General features: G+C 41.9%; 1 protein-coding gene across 1 annotated transcript; it reads left to right on the forward strand.

The window, feature by feature from the left end:
* The first annotated feature begins 1604 nt into the window (after nucleotides 1–1604).
* LOC137381570 (G protein-activated inward rectifier potassium channel 3-like) lies at nucleotides 1605–20155 on the forward strand. Its single transcript, XM_068054262.1, has 4 exons — nucleotides 1605–1676; nucleotides 16022–16285; nucleotides 17967–19230; nucleotides 19836–20155. The coding sequence occupies exons 1-4, from the start codon at nucleotides 1653–1655 to the stop codon at nucleotides 20153–20155; spliced, it is 1872 nt and encodes a 623-aa protein (XP_067910363.1). The 5' UTR covers nucleotides 1605–1652.
* Nucleotides 20156–22780: the final 2625 nt, after the last annotated feature.

Genomic DNA, 22780 nt, shown 5'->3' on the forward strand with positions numbered 1-22780 from the left:
CCGGCTCCTGCCCACCCAGGGTTACATCCTGGCCCAGATTTTCAGCTCAAATCTCTGGAGGGGGACTTGAATCCTCAAACTTCTGACTCTGGGGTAAGAGTGCTACCACTGAGCCACAATCAATAGCAATTACAGCTGATGCATCAATGCCTCAATGCCAATGATTGGATTCCAATCCCCTTCAGATAAAGGCCAATATTCCACGAGCCCCTTTGATTCCTTTTTGTACCTGTGAATTAGCTTTTAGTGATTTGGGTACATAAATATCACCTCTCAGATGAATGTAAAACATCCCATGACACTATTTGAAGATGAGCCGGGGTGGGGGGGGGGGGGTGGGGGGAGGGGGGTGCGGTTGTGTGTGGTGGGGACTTCCTGCTGGTCCGACCAACATTTATCCCTCAACCAACACCAAAAATAGAAGGGAGGTGAAATTGATCTGGAAAGACAGCACAAAAAGAGCGATTACAAATCGGCGGCCGATATTGCTCTCCGCCCAATTTAATTTTCTATTTACTTCAATGAGAAAGAAAATGGAAAGAGTGTAAAAACAACTGCAGCTGTGCTATGGCCCGTTCTTGCACTAATGCACAAGACCAATTTTTTATCTTTCATTCATGGGATGGTGGGCGTCCCTGGCTAGGCTAGCATTTATTGCCCATCCCTAATTGCCTTGAACTGAGTGGCTTGCTAGGCCATTTCAGAGGGCATTTAAGAGTCAACCACATTGCCGTGGATCTGGAGTCACATGTAGGCCAGACCAGATAAGGACAGCAGATTTCCTTCCCAAAAGGACATTAGTGAACCAGATGAGCTTTTATAACAATTGACAACGGTTTCATGTCACCATTAGACTAGCTTTTAAATTCCAGATTTATTGCACCATCTGCCGTGGTGGGATTCAAACCCATGTTCCCAGAGCCTGGGCTTCTGGATTACTAGTCCAGTGACAATTCCACCCCCACAATCTTGTCACTTATTGCCACAACTATTTGCTGTACACTAATTGTCTACTGCATTCCCTACATTAGAACAGTGACTACATCATTGGCTGTAAAGGTCTTGACGTCGCTATATAAATACAAGTTCCTTTATTTTCCCCTTGACCCACACTATTCCACAGCTCTGCTCTTGGGTTACAAATCATGTCACAGCTCCTCATTATGTTTACTCCAGTCTACTATGGATAACCTCTGGCTAAAAGACCAGGGGTAATAATTGACATAATTTGTTGTTTAATCCCAATCTCTGATTGTTTAAGGATTGCAACTAAATTGATCAAATGCAATGAAAATTATTAGCAATCAATGGGAAAACATGAATGCTGCAAATCTGAAGGAAAAAGATTTTGATGTATTTTTGGGAGGTGCGGGCAATTGAGGGGGTGGTGGTGGTGGAGGAGTCCGTAACTGACAATAAACTGTAAAATAGATTCAGGGTGTTGGCTTGATTTGAGATACCTTGATTAAATCTTCTCTCAACCACTGACACGCAAGGATATCGTTGTTTGGAGGAAATGAAACTGAAACTTTGAGAAGTTGTTTATAAAGTCCAGATGTGTGCTCGCCCGACTGCAGAGTTCCTGTCCTAGTGAAGAGGTGAGTGCCAAAAAACTGTCTACAGTTCAGTTCACACTAAGAACTAGAAGGAATATGGAGAGAACATTTCTTTACGAAGTGAGTTGTTAAGATCTGGAAAGCACTGCCTGAAGGGATGGTGAAAGCAGATTCAACGGTAACTTTTAAAAGGGAATTTGGGCATAAACATGAAACGGAAAAGAATGCATGACTATCGGGAAAGAGCAGGGGAGTGGGTCTAATTGGATAGCTTTTTTAAAGGGCCAGCACAAGCAGGAAAGGGCCAAAGAGGCTCATTCTGCACTGTAAATTCTTTGATTCTATGACAAAATTATGATATGAGACAAACCCAATCTAGAGTAGTGTTTGGTGTTTTGTTAACTTAGTAATGATGACAGAATACAGAGGAGAACAACAAAAATAATTCTGTCCCTTGGGGTTTTAACAGTTCAGAAATTTTAAGATTCTCAGTCTTGTTTTCTTGGGGAAGGAGACTTCGTGCTAAGAGAATTGAAGCCTTCAATTCATGAAATCGCTTGACAAAGTTTATGTCGGTAAATTGTTAAGTATGTTGAAGGATCACAAGTTTAAAATAAGAAAGTTCAGAGGATGAAATGAACTTGGTGCCATTTTTTCAGACCGAGGATGGTAGGAGTTGTGAGATCAGTTACCAGGCAAGGCACTGAAAGCAGGAGAGAGAGGTAATGGTAAGATGGGGTTAAAAGGTTGGTAGGAGGGTTTAATCCCTGAGAAAGCATTTATCTATCAGGGCTAATGGTCTTTTCCTGAAACATATTTGCTATTACAGACTTGCAGCCAGTGTTCCCCCTAATTTTCCTCCATTGTGCGTGGCCTGTTCGTTGTACTGCGCGGTATGTCTTGACTGTTGGGTTGCTGCGCACGCATGCATCTTAAACAGAACGCTGGTTGTACGTGGCCTGTTTGCTCCACTGTGTGGTACGTTCCAGATTACTGCACAGCCAAGGATGTGCACAGTTTAGGAGCACTGCCCGCAGTACTGAACTCAGATTTCTTTTGGAAAAGATGTTGAAGTTATATTTTGACTTGTATATTTTGAAGTTATGTCATGTCATGCTATTAAACTTTACTTGATATATATTTCTTGTGTTTCCTAATTTGACCAATAGAATAGAGACAAGTATAAAGTAGGTTTTACAATGAGTCAAGTGTCTCACAAACTTGGTGTAATTATTACTAATTACAGATACTGAGAAGTTGGCTAGCCTTCAATCTTGGCCGAACTGTAAATCACAGTGACTCACGACTTGTAGGTAATGTCAGTGTAAGAATCCGTTCACTTCTTACCATTTGTTTTTCACTTTCTAATTCATTCTTTTGCCCCACCTTGTGAAGCGATCAGTACTAAATTCATCCTTTGAGGCTTGCTTTCAAGATTTGTGCAGACATCAATGCAAACATCTTCTCAGTCAGTTCAAAGGAATGTCCAGTTGATCTGAGCAATACTTTCTTTCTCATGTTTTCTCATTGATGTCAGTAGATTAGGGATTGAAGTTTTACATAACAAAATTTATCAGCCATGTAGAAAATGTCAACCTTTTCCTTACCTGTTCCATGGAAAACTATTTCTCAGAATTCTCTGCAACTTCCTTAAATACCAGAGCTCTGTCTAACTTGTTGGTGCAACTACATTTCGAGTGCTGTGTAAAATTTGGGGCATTATTAGTGAATTGTAATGAGGGACAAGGATGAATTTTAATGAAAAATAAGAAGACACCAGTTTTTCACCTGCAAATAGTAACTGAACAATTGGAAAATCAAGTTTCAAATCCATGATTTCATTGTGTAGAAGAAGAAGCAAATCGCCTATTCATTGCTGCAGGAGGATTTCACCTCCAATGTTACAGAAACAAACTTATTCCCTGCAGAGAAAGGAGACTGCGATTGCTGGCTATAATATACCCATAATTCATCCAATTTTCTTTTCAACAATGTACCACAAGCCTAAAATAAGAAAGTGCAGAGGATGATATGAATTGGTGCCATTTTTTCAGACCGAGGATGGTAGGAGTTGTGAGATCAGTTACCAGGGAAGGCACTGAAAGCAGGAGAGAGGGGTAATGGTAAGATGGGGTTAAAGCACAATATAAAACACTTACTCAGATGACCTGCTGTGTTGTGCCGGTGATGGTGAGGGAAGTATCACGATGCCTTGTACAGCACCTCAATGCTTTTCAAGATCACCATTTCATTTATTTCCCCTCGATTGTGCCCACTTCTGTGGTGCTGGCATGCTTCAATGTCCTCGCCCGAGTGACGATTCTTTATGTGTGAGCGTTGACAGTAGACATCGGGCAGGATATTCTGCTGCTGGGGCATCACAGTCAAACTAAAATAAGTAGTATTTCCAGCATTTTTTGTTTTTATTTCAGAACTTCAGAGCATGACTGGCCTTTTTTATATTTTATTTTATTTTTAACCGTGTGCCTGCGTTTCTTGTAGTCAGAGATGCTCATTATTCTCAATGTTCACTCTCTCTGGACTAATGCTTTGTCTTTCACCACAAGCATTAACGCACTCTTTGCCTTTGTCCCAGGACAACTTTGTTATTTAATCTCTCCTGCCCTCTGCCCTATCAAACACCTTCCCCTTTGTTCTCTTCCCCACTCCCTCCCCATCACTTGCTTAAAACCTAATTCTTTTCTAAACTTTGCCAGTTCTGCTTCTCTCTCCACAGATGCTGCCAGACCCTCTGAGTATTTCCACCACTTTCTGTTTTTATAACAGTCAAACTAAAACCTGACCTTACCGGACATCCATGGGGTGCAAACAGGTGTAAACAAACAGTGATCAAAAGCAGAAAGCTCAGCAGTTTTTTGCCTTATCCAGTGCAATGAGCACCCCAAAAGTGGAGGTCAGCTAGTTAACTCCGCACAGTTTTGGGATCAAACCCATGTTCTTTCATAAAATAAAAACAAGAAATGCTGGAAATACTCAGCAGGTCTGGCAGCATCTGTGGAGAGAGAAGCAGAGTTAACGTTTTGGGTCAATGACCCTTCATCAAAATTGGCAGACCCAGAAATATAATAGCTTTTAAACAAGTAATGTGGGGTGGGGCAAGAGACAACAAAAGAGAAGGTGTTGATAGGACAAGGTCACAGAGAATAACTGACCAGAAGGTCATGGAGAAAAGGTAAATGGTATGTTAATGGTGTGGTGAAAGACAAAGCGTTAGTACAGAGAGGGTGTTAATTGACAGAAAACTGAACAGCCCGGCCCGAAGCACAAATATGAAAAAACAGTTGGTAGGCACATTAGAAACAAACTAAACAAACTAAAACAAAATAAACACATAAAAAAGAAAAAAGAACTAAAAATAAAAATAAAACGTGGGGTCCGTCATGCTCTGAAATTATTGAACTCAATGTTCAGTCCAGCAGGCTGTAGCGTGCCTAATCGGTAAATGAGATGCTATTCCTCAAGTTTGCGTTGATGTTCACTGGAACACTGTAGTGATCCCAGGAGAGAGATGTGGGCATGAGAGCTGGGGGGAGTGTTGAAATGGCCAGCAACTGGATGCTTAGGGTCATGCTTTCGGACTGAGCGGAGCACTTCCGCAAATCAGTCACCCAGTCTGCGTTTGGTCCCCCATTGTAGAGGAGACCACATTGTGAGCAGCGAATACAGTGTACTAAATTGAAAGAAGTACAATTAAATCACTGCTTCACCTGAAATGAGTGCTTGGGGGCTCGGATAGTGAGGAGATAGGAGGTAAATGGGCAGGTATTATACCTCCTGTGATTGCAGGGGAAGGTGACATGGGAAGGGGACGAGGTGGTGGGGGTAATGGAAGAGGGACCAGGGTGTCGCAGAGAGAACAATCCCTTCGGAATGCTGACAGGGGAGGGCAGGGGAAAATGTGTTTGGTAGTGGTATCACGCTGGAGGTGGCGGAAATGGCGGAGGATGATACTTTGGATATGGAGGCTGGTTGGGTGGAAAGTGAGGACAAGGGGAATCCTGTCGCAGTTCTGGGAAGGAGGGGAAAGTGTGAAGGTAGTACCGGAGACTCTGCTCCTGGCATGGAGACTTTCAAGCCAGGGGCACGAATCAGAGTATTGTTCACTGAGACCATGCTCTTTCCTGCTCTATGTAGATGCATTTTTAAGTGTAAGTGCCAGGCAGTGCATGGACACAATGAGCCATAAGAGGAGTTCACCAGTGAGGACTAACAGCATGAGAGAAATTTGATCTGATATTGCTGAAGGACTCAGTATAGAATTCATATGTCTTCTTCTGCATTTATTTTTCCTTGCTTTTGTCAAAGGTCAAGTTGACAAGTTCACCTGATTACCATGGCATACGCATACAGAGGTATTTGGGCTGAAGAGGATGCACCTGGTTTTATTCCAGCATGTCTTCAAAGCTGTGCAACACCAGAGGACTGCAGGATCTATGTGATGTACCATGGAACCAGTGCCCAAAATGCAAGATCCATTTGTAATCCAAGAATTGGTTTCAAACAATCTGAGTGTGGTATGCTGGGCCCTGGAGTCTATGTCAGTAGGGACATTCAGAAAGCCAGCAGATATCCAGTGGAATTGCCTGAAAGCGAGAGGGTTGTGCTTAAATTAAGAGTTAATGTGGGAAAGGTCATAAGGATAGATTACCAAGGGCACCCACTCCAGAAGACATGGCATTCTCGTGGGTTTGACACTGCCTGGTGTCCTCCAAACTGTGGGATGGTACGAAGTGGTCTGGAGGAGGATTGTGTCTGGGATCCCAAAAGAATAAAAGTGGTTGAAGTAATTCAGCCTGCACCTTCACCAAACCTCAGGGCATTCCCTTCTTGGCGCTAAGGTAAACAGTGGTCTCAACTGGGATAATGGGTATGAGGGTAGAAGGGGCTGGGCAGGGAAAATCTACAATGATACCCTCCCTTGGGCTAGGGCAGGAAGGTTTAGTCAAGTCCTCACTCTTCAAGGTGGGCTTGTGGAGATAACAGGATTGAGTTAAATATGATGCTCTGTAATCACATAGCCGGCAAACATTCTGTGGAGTAGATATTTGGAGACAATGCTCCTGGCATGGAGACTCACACACCAGGGGCACGAATCAGAGTATTAGTCACTGAGACCAGCAAATCCAGTTCTCAGTGCCCCTGGAGTGAAGTCTCTAAAAACACACTCCATTAAGTAGATTCACCTATGTAAAACAGTTATTTTGACAAAGTACTGGAGGCCTGCCAATGCCAATGGAACAGGCCCTCAGGATGAGTCACTGCCTTTAGCAGAGGAGCAGAGCAAATTGGGGAGAAAAAAAACAGTTGATGTCACTAAAGTAACAGCAAGAAAACCAGAGCTACAAGAGCCAATGGATTATTCTTCGAAATACAATTTGTCAAAGAAATCACTTTGTAACATTCTGTAACAAGTTTTTGGTGATTTGATAAACCGTTGATTGCTGTGCTTTATATTTTCATTCAAACTAAATAAAATCATTGCTGTTTTATTTGCTGTGGTATTCCAATATTTATGGGATGAGTTGGGTACTGGAAAATTAATGCTTGCCTGACATTTTTGAAAAAAGTCATTCTGTTAAACATATAAGGCCGAGGCGGGGGGTGGTGCGGTGGGGTGGGTGAGGGTGGATTTTAACTCCCTCTGTCTGGTGGAAACTGGGCATAATGTGAGTTAATGTCCAAGCAGTAGTCCTACTGCTTTGTTTCCATCCTGTAGCTGTATTGAAGCCATAGAGATGTCAAGTCTCCTGAATGTGTGCAAAACAGGGTCCTATTCAGAGGATTTCAACTGTCTACTGAGAGGAACAATGTCATGGATGCTTCACCTGGTCACCAAGCTAGGTTTGGCTAACATGTTGGGTTTGTGGGGGTGCGGCGGTCGTCCAACTTGAGTTTGACCGACTTGGGGAACCACTGGGAATCGGAGAATCAAAAGGCCGAGCCGGGAACCATGCAGACCTGCTGGCTAAAAATGGAGGCAGAAGATGGAGGCAGCATATAAAGCCACGATGGTTGACTTCCAAATGATTAAGGAGTGGCGTTTGTCAAGTCATAACCTCTCCTGACACCAACGCCCCCCCCTTCTTTGGTTCCGCCACTAGTTCCGCTCATCCAACAGAGGCACCAAAGGGCAAGTTCAAAGGTTAAATTTGTGGGGTCATGAGGCACAGGAATGTTCCTCCAACTCACACAAAAACAGCTTGTGTAGCTGCCAGCCCAAGCTCCCCGCTCCCCACCCATGATGTCTTACCCAATTGCCAGCCAGGTGCCCACCAGTGATTGCAAGATTGGGAACCTGCCAAGCTGCCTCTGGCCACTTCTTTGTGCTGGACAGTTTGTCAGTTGCATTTAAATAAGGCCAAACCATTAAAATAACCCTGGCCTATCGTCACATCTCTTGGATAATCTACCCTTTGATTCCACCGGCTGATGATCTGAGAGTTAAAATTCCTTCTAAAGTAACTGCATATTCATATGTTTAAGTGTGGTGCTTAAAGCAACAGTTGTCAAAATTGCAACAAATGCATGCATATAATTTTAAAAAAGACTATATATTATTATCAATTCTTGAGCTCTGAAAATACCACAATTATGCGAGATCAAGTATTGTTCCACAAACTTCCCAACACAACTATGACTTTTTAATTTAAAAGCAAAATACTGCGGATGCTGGAAATCTGAAATAAAAACCAGAAATGCTGGCAACACTCAGCAGGTCTGGCAGCATCTGTGGAGAGAGAAGCAGAGTTAACGTTTCAGGTCAGTGACCCTTCTTCAGAACAGAAGGGTTCTGAAGAAGGGTCACTGACCTGAAACGTTAACTCTGCTTCTCTCTCCACAGATGCTGTCAGACCTGCTGAGTGTTTCCAGCATTTCTTGCTTTTATTTATGACTTTTTAATCTTCTCTTCTGAATCTGGCCGACTGCATGTCTTCACCCTGCCCACCCCTGCTCACCCCTGCTCCACTATCAATGATACCTTCAGTCATCACAGCATTGCAGAATTCTCTCATTAAGTTCTCCAAATTTGCCTTTCCATCGAAAGCCTCTTCAAAATGTGTGACTCTGTGTGTGTAAGCATCTATGATATTGCGCAGGATATGTGATAGATTAGAGATACAGCACTGAAACAGGCCCTTCGGCCCACCGAGTCTGTGCCGACCATCAACCACCCATTTATACTAATCCTACACTAATCCCATATTCCTACCAAACAGCCCCACCTGTCCCTATATTTCCCGACCAACTACCTATACTAGTGACAATTTTTAATGGCCAATTTACCTACCAACCTGCAAGTCTTTTGGCTTGTGGGAGGAAACCGGAGCACCCGGAGAAAACCCACGCAGACACAGGGAGAACTTGCAAACTCCACACAGGAAGTACCCAGAATCGAACCTGGGTTCCTGGAGCTGTGAGGCTGCAGTGCTAACCACTGCGCCACTGTGCCGCTGAGACAGTATGTGTATGTTCGTGATTATGTATATGTATATATTTGCGTGGAACCGTGCCTTTTAAAACAAAGTCCTGACTAACTTCCAAGTCACAAACCATCCTGACTTGGAACTATATTGCCGTTCCTTCACTGTCGCTGGGTCAAAATCCTGGAACTCCCTTCCTAACAGCACTGTGGGTGTACCTACCTCACATGGACTGCAGTGGTTCAAGAAGGCAGCTCACCACCACCTTCTCAAAGGCAATTAGGGATGGGCAATAAATGCTGGCATAGCCAGTGACACCCACTTCCCATGAATGAATTAAAAAAAAATTCACTTGATAACATTTTGAGGTGGATTACTGCAGCTGCTTTGTAACCATGAAATGTGTAGTGAATTACTGATCACTCATATTCACAAAATATTGCAGAAATACAATAAGGTAGTGTCAATGTTGGTACAAAACTACCGTTGTATATCATTACAGAAACATGGTTATTATGAATCACATTAACTCAAATTAAGTTTCAGTAAATCTGAACACATGGAAAGTATTAAATCCCACTGTAAAAATTGCACATGCTTCCAAAGGAAACATGGAGGTCACAGCTATGAGTTGAAAATAATGAACTATTGACAAACACCAAGCCACAGACCTTGAGGGCGGTTGAAAACAAGATAACAAGACTGAAAATGTTTGAAAATAATATAAGCAGGGAGAAACATATTAGAGTGAACTGGATGGGGAGAACTGGAGAAAGAAGCCTTCATGTACTGGGCAGGGACAGGGTGAAGAATGCAGCCTGAACTGGGGCAGGGTGAGCATAGTGTTTCCATATAGCGGGGGATTGGAGAGAATAATGCCAGGTAACAATGGGGATGGGGGTGTGGGAGACTGAGAATGCCAGCTTGAACTAGAGGAATGAAGAAAAGAACAAAGAACAAAGAACAGTACAGCACAGGAACAGGCCATTCGGCCCTCCAAACCTACGCCGATCTTGATGCCTGCCTAAACGAAAACCTTCTGCACTTCCGGGGACCGTATCCCTCTATTCCCATCCTATTCATGTATTTGTCAAGATGCCTCTTAAACATCATTATCGTACCTGCTTCCACCACCTCCCCCGGCAGCAAATTCCAGGCACTCACCACCCTCTGAGTAAAGAACTTGCCTCGCACATCCCCTCTAAACTTTGCCCCTCTCACCTTAAACCCATGTCCCCTAGTAACTGACTCTTCCACCCTGGGAAAAAGCTTCTGACTATCCACTCTGTCCATGCCGCTCATAACTTTGTAAACCTCTATCATGTCACCCCTCCACCTCCGTCGTTGCAGTGAAAACAATCCAAGTTTATCCAACCTCTCCTCATAGCTAATGCCCTCCAGACCAGGCAACATCCTGGTAAACCTCTTCTGTACCCTCTCCAAAGCCTCCACATCCTTCTGGTAGTGTGGCGACCAGAATTGCACGCAATATTCTAAATGTGGCCTAGCTAAAGTTCTGTACAGCTGCAGCACGACTTGCCAATTTCTATACTCTATGCCCCGACCGATGAAGGCAAGCATGCCGTATGCCTTCTTGACTACCTTATCTACCTACGTTGCCACTTTCAGTGACCTGTGGACCTGTACGCCCAGATCTCTCTGCCTATCAATACTCCTAAGGGTTCTGCCATTTACTGTATACTTCCCACCTGCATTAGACCTTCCAAAATGCAATGTTATCTGCAGGTAGGGGAGGACTGAACGTGAACAGTGGGTAGGGGAGGAGTGAGTGTGAACTGCGGGTAGGAGGAGTGAGTGTGAACAGTGGGTGGGGAGGAGTGAGTGTGAATGTTGGGTAGGGGTGGAGTGAGTGTGAATTGCGGGTAGGGGAGGAGCGAGTGTCAACGGTGGGTAAGGGAGGAGTGAGTGTGAATGGTGGGTAGGGGAGAAGTGAGTGTGAGTGTGAACAGTAGATAGGGGAGGAAAGAAGCATTCAAGTGTGAACCAGTGCAGTGAGAAGGATTAGCGAGTGCCTCAATGTCACTGTGATCTAAACATTTCAACAATCTGATTTAGTAGAGACAGTACAATAAAATCTGCACAGCCACGTCCACCAATTCAAATTTATCACAGATACCATATGCATACCAAATACTGACAAAGAATCTTTATAACATTAGTAGCTAATGGTCTATTGTGATCCAATGAAGTCAACAACAGGGATTAGCCTTTAGTGACATAATGAATTTAGTTGGCCCAGTGTTGCTCCAGCTCATTCTAATTGCTGGTATGTCCCTTATTGAAGCTCGTTCTCTTCCAGCATCTGTCATACAAAGCATCCATGGCTTTCCCATAGGGCAGTATAATGACTTGCAGCAGTAACTGGGGGCAACATCGTTAAGGCAAAAACGTCCAAAGCATGGCCAGTGGGACCTCCTGAGTTCTTCAGTTCTGACTGCTTTGTCCCATTTGAACTTTGAGGGCCTGGAAGTTTGGAAAGGACTGCTGGAGGGGCAGTTGGTGTTACATTAGCCCTTCACCTGCATTACAACAGCGACTTCACTTCAAAAATAAGTACTTCATTGGCTGCAAAACTCTTTGAGACGACTGGTGGTCATGAAAGGCACTATATAAATGCAAGTCTTTCTTTTTTTAAACCTCTTGTATGAGACATCAAATCAAGCTCAGACTGCTGATATGAAAGTCTGCTGAATGTTGGGTTTCAGTGTAAAGTGAATTTGAGCTGTCTCAATCTATCTTCTCATGAGCACAAAATTGCCCCTAATTTAGCACAATTTGGCAATCTCACTTAGAGGCCATAGGATGTAGGGCTTTTATATAGGATATTGTCATCTATCCTTATTGACCTTATATGGAGGTATTATAGAATACTGTTATATATCACTATTGCCCTTCTCTTGAGGTTTTATAGGATATTAATCATCCATTACCTCAAATATAGATTTGAGGATGAGAAAACACTGCTAAATTAAGTTGATGAGATAATAAAACATTTGCCCTCACATGCAGTGTACATGAGGTATATTATTTCATTAAAAATATAATCAATAATAAATACTTAAAAAGATTTGCATTTAGAAAAAATCTTGTCATGTCCCAGAAACCTTTCACATGCAATTAACTACACTGAAATAAAACTAACAGAACCTCAGAGTGCAATAATAAAGCAATGATTGTGGACCATCACCCAGTCAGATCTGATTTGAGATTGCCCTCTAGCCAATGGAAGATTTCATCCTAACAGCAGAAGCTGGATTTTGAATCCAGATGCTAATATTGAATATCTAGTGTGTAATCCATTGTATCATCCAGTCCCTTTGCCCCATTCTGCTTTGGCTGTGTCTATTACAGATAATATCTATCTGTCAACCAGGACAGAAAGGCTTGTCAAGTAGAATAAAAGCAAAATACTGCGGATGCTGGAAATCTGAAATAAAAACAAGAAATGCTGGAACCACTCAGCAGGTCTGGCAGCGTCTGTGGAAAGAGAAGCAGAGTTAACGTTTCAGGTCAGTGACCCTTCTTCTCTTTCCACAGATGCTGCCAGACCTGCTGAGTGGTTCCAGCATTTCTTGTTTTTATTGTCAAGTAGAATATGTGCCATACAGCTGGGGATTAGTTGAAGAAGGGTGGGCGGAGGCTCATATAGAGCATAAATTCCGACATTGCTTTGAATGGCCTGTTTCTGTGTTGTAACTTTGTAATATGCAATTTGATTTACAAAAACTAACATGCCTTGTGTTGTGAGCAATTTAATTGAACGTTGACCAATGGGTTGATTTAAGGTTACAGCTTGAAGATGGCAAGAGTGATTACCAGGAAGACCTTCTGAGGAACAATTGTGGGTAAGGGCTCTCTGTCAGTCACCAGCAGTGAAGTCTGTGTAGTCTTCTTCCCTCGGCCCATCCTTTCTGATTAGCTCATCTTGAAGTAATACTGTGTGACATTGAGGCAGATTAATAAGGAGCCTCTGTCTGAGAGATTGGAAACAATTATCCTAGCTTCCAGATCTCAACACCTCCATTTGGGAAAAAAAAACATTCTACATAGGTAAAAAATAAATTTGTTATTGGACAATGGATGATGTATCAGGCTAAACACTGGGATTGAGATTTTGTTCTTGCCTTGCATCTGCTTGGTTCTTTGCTGTGAGTGGCTGGAGGGAAACTGCAAGAACCTTCTTTGTATGTTCAGGTTCGTCTTGCAGCACCAAAGGCGATTTATGCGCAAGAGTTTGTTTTAAGTTGAACTGAATTGCAACAGGTATTTTGTTTAAAGAATAAGATATACTTTGTATACATGATTTGTGAAAAGTAACATTTTATACCACACTTTGTAAGTTCGATGAGTATAAATACCTGTCTCACATATAAAGTATAGCTAATCCTATATTCTAGTATTTACATATTGTATCATGACTGGCAACCATACCATAATAGGTATCTCCTGAAACTTCTCAGTAAAGCAAAATGTGGTATAGATAGAATGTTTGTGGGGATTGATGAGAAGCAAGTTACAATATGATAGTGTGGAACACTTGTGCAGTCTGTAATGTTTGCAGTGAAATCTCTCACTTGGTGCTTAGAAACCTGGTTCTTTTATAAGTGAATTTCAATCAGACGGGAGTAAATTAAATTCCTTGCCTTGAGTACATGACCGTGAGGTATTGAAACTGGAAAACAATTGTCACACTGCTCCAAGAGAAGGTGTTGTTTTGAGGCACATTGTTGGCACAGAATAGAGGAAGTTTTACTCTGGCTATGCTCCAGCTGACCTGGAAACACTTAGTGCTGATACTGGGTACCTGAAATGGAAAGTTTTCCATTCGTCGTCATTAGAATTCCTCACCTTGAAAAGCAATTAGGAAAAAACAGAGCCATTATTCCTGGATGATAAACAAGGAAGATCAGTGATCTGTAAAGCTTTTTGTTCAAAAATTATACATACCCTGCACCACTTTAACACGCATACATAGCCTTCTGATTGGATAATTTAATGTTTCATATTCTGAACAATAAATGAGTAATTGTGTGGCTAATTTGAGACTGAATGAGAGAACCCTACTACCAGGCAATGGTCATATCAACTTAGGAATGACTTTTGTGAATAAGCACTTAACATGTTCAAAAAACATTGCTATGTCCATAATTTTAATGGTGACATTAATTGTTTACTTTAAATAGGTTTGCCCCTGTGTTAAAATAAATCATGGAGGAATTTCGTACAGATGTGTTTAATGTTTGTCTAATTAATAGTAATGTCTAGCTTAGCAACCATCATGCAGAGAAAATAATTTATTTTGTCTCTAAATTTCTTCCTCTCCTGAAGGCCCTGACTCTTGCTGTGTTAAGTTTTTATGACTGCTGGCTACTTCCTAGCCATGTGGCTGTTCTTTGTACATGTGCATGCACGGTGAATGCTGGCAGATTAAGCAACTGTGTGGGGGCATCACATGCAAGTCCCATCCAGCCCTCACCACAGATGTATATTTTCTACCGGGAGTCATTAGATGGCCATTGCAAGCACACTGGGTTCATACTTCCCCTCCCTCACTAACTCAAGGAACATTGCAGCTTCGAGGACATCTTTCACTTTGAGTTAGGCACTAAACTACACATTAACTCTACACCTTTTAAAATAATTGACCACAATGCATAATTTGGTAAATAATTATCTCACTGAAAGGCATGTGTTTGACTAAGGAAATTAAATAGATAAAATTGTAATTAATTTTCATTGTTACTTTTTGAACTTCTGTCGTTGTTGTGTTTAGGTGAAGAGGGCTTGGAAGGAAAGGAATAATTGCATCAGGGAATGTAAATGTATTTCAGGCCACATTTTAAAGACATGTCATCGGTCCTTATTTTTATATTTCTGTTATAAATTCCTCTGTCCATATTTATAATGGAAACTGCCTATGTAAACTCGTTACACTGTAATTGCACTCACTTGTCAGTGGTAGCACGCAGTGCATCAACTTGCAGGAAGTAATTGTGGCAGATACAGGAAGTGCATGCTGTACTTTTAACATATTAAAGGTAATACAAGTAGATAGTACAGCTGCACAGCAATAGAAACCTATATAAAGCATAGGTTGGAATGCCAAATTCTGTTTTAATTCCAAGTCCAGATCTCAGTATAAACATACACGATAGATTCTAGCCTATGCCAAGGATCAATAATTAGGTAGCAATAAAGGGCATCACTAAGCAGTTGCTATGTAATTGTTTGCTTTGCATTAGTAACCTTTGAGACCAATTGTTACATATAATCCACAATTTACTCCTGTGGTTTATCCGTCTGGGAGTCCAGTAGAGCTATGTGGAATCTACAGGATGACAGAATAAAGTGCCTAGATCCCAGACATGGTCTAGATCAGTGTGGTCTATGAATAATTGTAGGGAGATACAAATTCAAAGAACCTTCCTCATGGGATACTTAAGGAATACTGCAACACATGGGTCCATGTCTGATATTCACTGCACGGTAGGCTCAATATCTCAATGAAACATCTGGGGACTGTCACCAAGTGGAAATCAGACTCTTCCCACAGAAAAAAAAAACAATGTGCTAGGATGCACAGTTCTATTAAATGGCTCTATTTCAAGAGGGCTGTCTCACTTGTTAAATGGATGTTGAAATAACAGAGCCTCTTGGTAGAATTCCCTTGCCTTTTATTTGGCATAGAAAAGGGAACAACAATGAATCACAGATTATTCACAGTCAGGAAAGGCATGTGTAGCATTCCAGAGAGACAAAGCAACCGTGAATCTATAGAGGGCAGTAAGGAAAGACAAAATGGCCACAAATGACTCTTTGACAGTGCTGGGAATACCATTGGTCCAACTTTCCTAATGCTCTTGAAACTATAATAGACATAGAGAAATAAAACATATTGAAAAACTGATGATTTTAAGTTAAAAAAGAATTTAACAGACAAACTATTATGCATTTTATGTGGTTGACTTTAGAATAATAATGAAAGCTTCTTCTTTTGCACAGATCTTTGGAAAGTTTTCCTCTGCTTTGTGCACTGCAGTAAGGAGTATCATGAAAACCACCACTATGAGCTGTAGCTTGGACCTGCACAGGGCCAATGAGGTCTATGCCTATCATCGCATCAGATCCACACCAACAAAATACAAGGAGCACAAAAAGTGCCGAAACTCCATACCTCCGGCCCAAACTCCTCAGGGCAAGCACATGTTGGCATATCTCCCGAGGCTTCCAATGGACACGGGCCAATACGGAACGTTTTCCGTAAAGGTGGTCAAGTATCCTTGGTTTTCTTGAGTTAAAAGGGGAGTTGCATTTGTTGTTGGGGAGAGAAACAGATGGACAAGTAGTGTACCATTTTCATTACAAAGTCATTTTGAATTTTAACACAAATTGTTGAGTAAGCAGACCAAAACAAAAAGCACGCACTTGTGAATAAAAGCAGTGTGTTTGCCTTCCCGTAAAGACACTGTATGCCGTGGTGCTGAGCCAGGCCTATTAGAAAATTCAAGGCTTGACCTCCAATCTCCTAAATTAGTTTTTATGAGCAGGAGCCACTTTGGAACTGGCATTTAATACCCTGCATTCGAGAAGGCAAAAAAAAAATCAGCTCCTGATCTCTTTCTAACATTCACTGCGGGAAGAATGTGTATGAGTATGTGAGGAGGGGATCAGGCTTGATTGTGATGCTTGTCAGGGGCAAATAGAATGTCAATTTCCACTGCCTAAGCACACTGATTTGAGTGAGTATTTGAGGACACTCATGGAGTAGTACTTATCTAGAATCAGCATCTTCAGGAGAGCAGAAGAGCAAAGGGAAGAAAGAAATCTTTTCCTGTGCGACGTTGTAAAGTTCTGCTAGTTGCTTGTCTCTTCCCTCCACAAAGTGGGGATGAAATTGATCTTGGGCATTAGCTTCAAGATGGATGATAGCAAATTGATAGACCATTGTCCACCCCTTTCAATTCTCTTTTCAATCAAAGTTGATGGAAAAGAAAATCGGGTGGATTAAAGTGGGCTTCCGATTCACTATCACCCATTTTGCTCCACTGCCCAAGAATTATTTTACCCCTGGTAGCTTTGACAGATTAAAATTAATGCCCAATATGTGAAATTTCTTAATTCTTAGATTCAAGAGTACATACTGCACAGTGTAGAACATTATGATTTACACACTGTACTTATGGCTAAATAGAGACAGCAGTGCGTGGTTTCCTAAAACTTATCAGAAGGATAGATAGCCACTACTGTTTCCACATTGACCTTATGTTTGCTTAAGATTTGGCTTGAGAAATTTAAAATAAATTGGTATTGGTCTGAAAGCTCCCAGCATTTTACCAATGTGAGAAGGCCCATAATGGAAAAAGAAACAAGGTGGAAAAGAGGACAGAAGATCAGTATGGAGCAGTGATTAAGTGATACTTTGCTTGGGTTTTAAAAGACTCCCAGTTATATGATAAAGCAGAGACTATGTAAGGTAAACAGTTCTACAGTTTTTTGATGCTCGGAAAGGGAGAACTAGAGTAGTAGTCAATGATCCTTGATTTTAACATAGTGAAGATGGAGGAATTTAGGTTGCAAACATTAAACCATTTTAGTGGACTCCAAAATGTTTTCATCTGATGCTTGAATGAGTTTGTTCAGCCAATAACTGAGACTTTAAAAGCCTCAGGTTGAAACATTTGTCTAATCTGAGTTAAGTGGTGTCAGTAGGACCTTTGCAATTGTCCCTAGTTTTATGACATTAGGGTAATAATATCAAACTGGCAATATAGGATCAATTGCCCTATCTACACATTTCCACTGAAGTCAACAGGAGAGATGATGGACAGGCGACTGATTATCACTCAAACTCAAAATTACTTTAATTTTTTTAATGGAGATGGGGATGGGTGGGGAAGGATAATTGATAAGAAAAATGTAAAATATTTCAATAGTTTCTCTCTTACAGCCGGAAACCAAGTTGATAGCCTCATTAGAAGAGATTCCAAAATCTCCACAACATAGAAATTTCTCATCTTCTGGAAGAACTAGCATTGTTTCAAACTTAAAGCCAGTGGTAGGTTGGAAGAACCGTGAGACGCAAACAACAAACGATGCTTCAGCACTGCAGCAAGGTTCCAGTCCAGCCAGAAATTGCCAGCTACCTACACCCAATTCAACTGCCAAGCACAGGTTAAGTGTAGCCATCGATGTGGATGAGCGCCCCAGGCATCGTCGGATATTGACCAGTGGCACGACTTTGCAAGACATCAATACGAGGTGGTACCCAAGGCATGCTGGCAGCTTACCCAATCTTCCAAATCATACTCGGAATATACGAGCTTCGGCAAGAAATATCTTATCTGTTCCGGGATCCCCAAAACAGCGGTGCAAACTGATGAATGACAACCGGCAACTCTTCAATATTGCATATCAGCAGAAGCGACAGCGTTATGTAATGAAAGATGGGAAATGCCAAGTGAATCTTGGACACATTGAAGAGAAGCACAAGTTCCTGTTTGACATTTTCACAACAGTAGTGGACTTGCAGTACCGGTGGTTTCTCTTTGTCTTCATGATGTGCTACATTGTGACTTGGACAACATTTGGATCTTTGTACTTCCTGGACGCATACATTAGAGATGACCTTAACCATGTAGGTGAAGCTAATTGGAAACCTTGCTTAGACAATGTGGATGGCTTCGTTTCTGCCTTACTGTTATCTATTGAAAGTCAAAGGACAATTGGTTATGGATCTCGCATGGTGACTTCTAATTGTGCAGAAGGTGTCATTTTACTCATAGCTCAATGCATCGTTGGTTCAATGATTGATGCCATGATGGTGGGCTGCGTGTTTGTGAAGATTTCACGGCCCAAGAAGCGAGCCCAGACTCTGAAATTTAGTAAAAATGCAGTGATATCGCACAGGGACCAGAGGCTTTGCTTGATGTTTAGAATCGGAGACCTAAGGGAAAGCCACATGGTTGATGCAAAACTAAGAGCCAAGCTCATCAAATCCAGACAAACAAAAGAAGGAGAATTCATACCTCTAGATCAAACAGAAATTAACCTTGGCTACGATACAGGGAGAGACCGTCTCTTCCTGGTGGAACCCCAGACCATTAGCCACATCATTGATGAGAGCAGTCCCTTCTGGGAAATGTGTGCTGAGTCAATGAGGAGGGAACCGTTTGAAATTATTGTGATCCTGGAAGGCATAGTAGAATCTACAGGTTTGTTACATCTTGCCTCTTAACTTCTGTGGTATACAATATAGGGCATGTGTGGGCCTATATTCTCTGGAGTTTAGAAGAATGAGAGGTGAGCTCATTGAAATGTATAAAATTCCTAGCGGGCTTGACAGAGTAGATGCTGAGAGGCTGTTTCCCCTGGCTGGAGGGTCTAGAACTAGGGGGTGGGGCGGGGGGAGGGGGGAGGTGTGGGGGGGGGGGGTCAAAGTCTCAGGATAAGGGGTCAGCCATTCAAGACTGAGATGAGAAGAAATTTCTTCTTCACTCAGAGGGCTGTGAATCTTTGGATTTCTCTACTCCAGACAGATGTGGATGCTCAGTTGTTGAGTATATTTGAGACTGAGATCGATAAGTTATTGGAAACTAAAGGAATTAAGGGACATGGGGAGCGGGTGGGATTGTAGAGTTAAGTAGGAAATCAGCCATATTATTGAATGGCAGAGCAGGCTTCAGGGGGCGCATGGCCTACTCCTGCTCCTATTATGTTCTTATGACCTAATCAGGTTATACTGCTCTGTAAGATGAAGAACCAAAAGAACGAAAGCCATGATTGATGAGTTAGCTCTTTATTTTGTGTTCCTTTACAGGAATGACCTGCCAAGCTAGGACTTCCTATAAAGAAGATGAGATTCTCTGGGGCCACCGCTTTGAGTCCTGCATCTCCTTGGAAAAAGGTGCATTCCGAGTTGACTATACCAAGTTTGAGAAGACATTCGAGGTCCAGATGCCTCCAGGCAGTGCAAAGGACATGCAGGAGGCAAAAGAAATAGAGACAAATTATTTGTCCTCACTCAGTTTGTACTGGGATAACCTGAATTATTCCTGTGCCAAAGAGCAGGGCCCTAATTTGACTGGGAATTGCAATATTATGGAGGAGAGTAACATGGAAGATGCAGAGAATGTATGAAGGATCGAATTTTCTTGCAATCAATAAGAATGCCATTCTGAAATCAGGGGGATGATAAAGATGAAAAACATTAAAAAATTTACCGAGGATCAAAGCAAAAGTAGCTTGACTAAGATCTTCAGAAAGAACTGATGGGAAGGGAATTGAAGGTTTTGGAGATAAATATAGACAGAGATGATTAAATATTCCATGGAACACAATCATTGCAAAGACTGGAAAAGTGGAATCTATTGGAAGCAAAGATCCAGGGTTGAAAGATCGATACGTGGGTGGGGGAGGGGGTTGGGTGGTGGGTGTGGTGGTGGGTGGGTAGATATTCTGAGTTTACCCTTGATTAACTACTGAGCACCATTTTTTGAAGAATTCTCCCTCATGGATTCAATGGTGGGGTATGGACCACAATAAGGTAGCTGGCAACTGGTCTGTGCAAACATTTGGCTTGTTGGGACAATTGGCCTTTCCTGATTCAGTGCTTTCTAATATTTAAGTCTCTGTTCCCTGAATGAAGTTCCTCTATTGTTCCTCCATATTGGGGTGTGCTATTATAGTTTCTTTATACTGTAGCTTACGAGAATTAACTTGATTCCAAGTAACAAAGCCTAGCTCATTTTAAAGTTATCCCAGTTTATATATACACTCAAGATGTTGTAATATAATACATAACCTACAATGGCTTTAAAATTCCTGGGCTCCAGAAGAGCAGAATGTTGATTTCTACCTGGATAGAGGGTGGGGGTGAGGTGATGGGAGTGGAGGGAAAGGAATTTGTGACTGACTTGGATTTCACCCACTGATGATTCTATATATTCTATTAGACCAGGAGAAGGTGTGGATGGGTCTTCTGTCCAACCCATTTCAAGGGTTGTCTGGGTAGTTACCTCACAAATTCCACCTTTTATGTCCTTAAAATGCCTCAGCAAAATTCTTATCAGTTGAGAGGTGGCATGAGTCCCTCGGAGGCCTTTAAGAGGACCCAAACCTCTAGGGAAAGGTAATCAATCCGGGATCAGCTGCCTTTCCTGAGAAATTCACTTACTTCTTTGGGAGAGAAAATTAGAGGTCCTTTTCCTTTGTCTCTGGCAGGCCTCCTCTCTGTCATTGAAGGGGTACAGGGTCACTCCAATGTTCCAGCTGATGGTTCAGGATGGGTACTGATGAACCACCTTTACAGGTATGATCCAACCATCTTGGCAAAGTGAATGACCCTGTCCCTGCAATTTTGGGACAGGGTTTGTGGCATAGGCTAATGGAGGTTCTGCTCTGCTGCACTAACACAAACAGAGCAAGCCCCTGGAATTTCTGGGCTATTGTGCTCTGCTTTACAATATTGGTGCTTCTCATTACAACACAACTGTATCCTTTGCTTTGGCTACATATTTGCCTAAAATCCTCTTCTGTTGAATCTTTGGTTTGTTATGTTTATATGATTTGTTCAGAATCAGCTTATAAAGTGTCATGAACTGTATTCTAGGATTGCATTAGCATTAAATATGTATTGCTGAGAAACAAATCCATTATTTTATTCAATGATGTGATGTGGAGGTAGACATGAGTGAATTAATAGAAATTTCTCTATTTAAAGTTTCTTCTGTCATACTTGTACCACTGAAATTATGATGGGGCATTGGGAAGATTGGTTTCACAAGGCAAAGGAAGCTTAATTACCATCCCTCCCTCAATCACAGGACTTTCTCTACCATTTCCACAATGAAGGATTGCCACATCTCAACCCTTTTCTCCAAGAGTCTTCGCCATTCCCTTCCACACATTATAAAGTCCATCTCTGTGAGCTGATGTCTTTAAGGACTGCTTTCACCCAGTGGAAGGATGCAGGTGACCATCCCCACTCCTCTATAGATTACCAAATTTGGACAATATGTATGTTCACAGCTAACATGTTGACAGACTCATTCCACTTGAACATCCAGGCAAGTAGAGAATATTCCATCACACTCCTGATTTGTGCCATGTAGATGGCGGACAGGCTTTGGGAAGTTAGTAGGTGTGTTACTCACAGAAGAATTCCCAGCCTTTGACCTGCTCTTGTCGCCAGAGTATTTATATGGCTGGTTCAGATAAGTTTCTAGTCAATGGTAACCCCCAGGATGCTGATAGTGGGGGATTCAGCGATGGTAATGTTGTTGAACGTCTAGGGGAGATGGTTAGATTCTCTCTATATGGAGATATTCATTGCCTGGCACTTGTGTGGCATGAATGTTACTTGCCACCTTCACTCTCTGATAGTAAAATTTTGCCTAGATTTGAACCTTAAATTTCATAAAGGCCATTTTCTGACCTGCTGCACCACCAAGTCCCCAGAATTTAATTTTTTTTAAAAATTCTCTTATGTCCTTTCAAACATTTTTCATTAGAAAATGTATTTTATTGAGGCTGGCAAATAAGAAACCTATTATTTTTTAACCAAATTAAACGTGGAGGGCATTGGTAAATATTAATCTATGAACTGTCACAGACCTGAAATGTTGTTCTGTTTCTCTCTCCACAGATGCTGCCAGACCTGCTGAGCATTTCCAGCCTTTTTGGTCTTTATTTCAGATTTCCTGCATCTTCAGTATTTTTCTCTTGTGTTCATATTGATCTATGTTGCTCTTTCAGATGCTTCAG

Source organism: Heterodontus francisci, chromosome 22 (assembly GCF_036365525.1).
Source record: "Heterodontus francisci isolate sHetFra1 chromosome 22, sHetFra1.hap1, whole genome shotgun sequence".
Classification (NCBI taxonomy): Eukaryota; Metazoa; Chordata; class Chondrichthyes; order Heterodontiformes; family Heterodontidae; genus Heterodontus; species Heterodontus francisci.

Excerpts from the sequence above, each read along its gene's own strand:
- LOC137381570 (XM_068054262.1), top strand. The coding sequence starts at position 1,653 with ATGGAGAGAACATTTCTTTACGAA. Across the intron at positions 1,677-16,021 it reads AGAGAACATTTCTTTACGAA|ATCTTTGGAAAGTTTTCCTC; the intron begins GTGAGTTGTTAA and ends TCTTTTGCACAG. Across the intron at positions 19,231-19,835 it reads AGGCATAGTAGAATCTACAG|GAATGACCTGCCAAGCTAGG; the intron begins GTTTGTTACATC and ends GTTCCTTTACAG.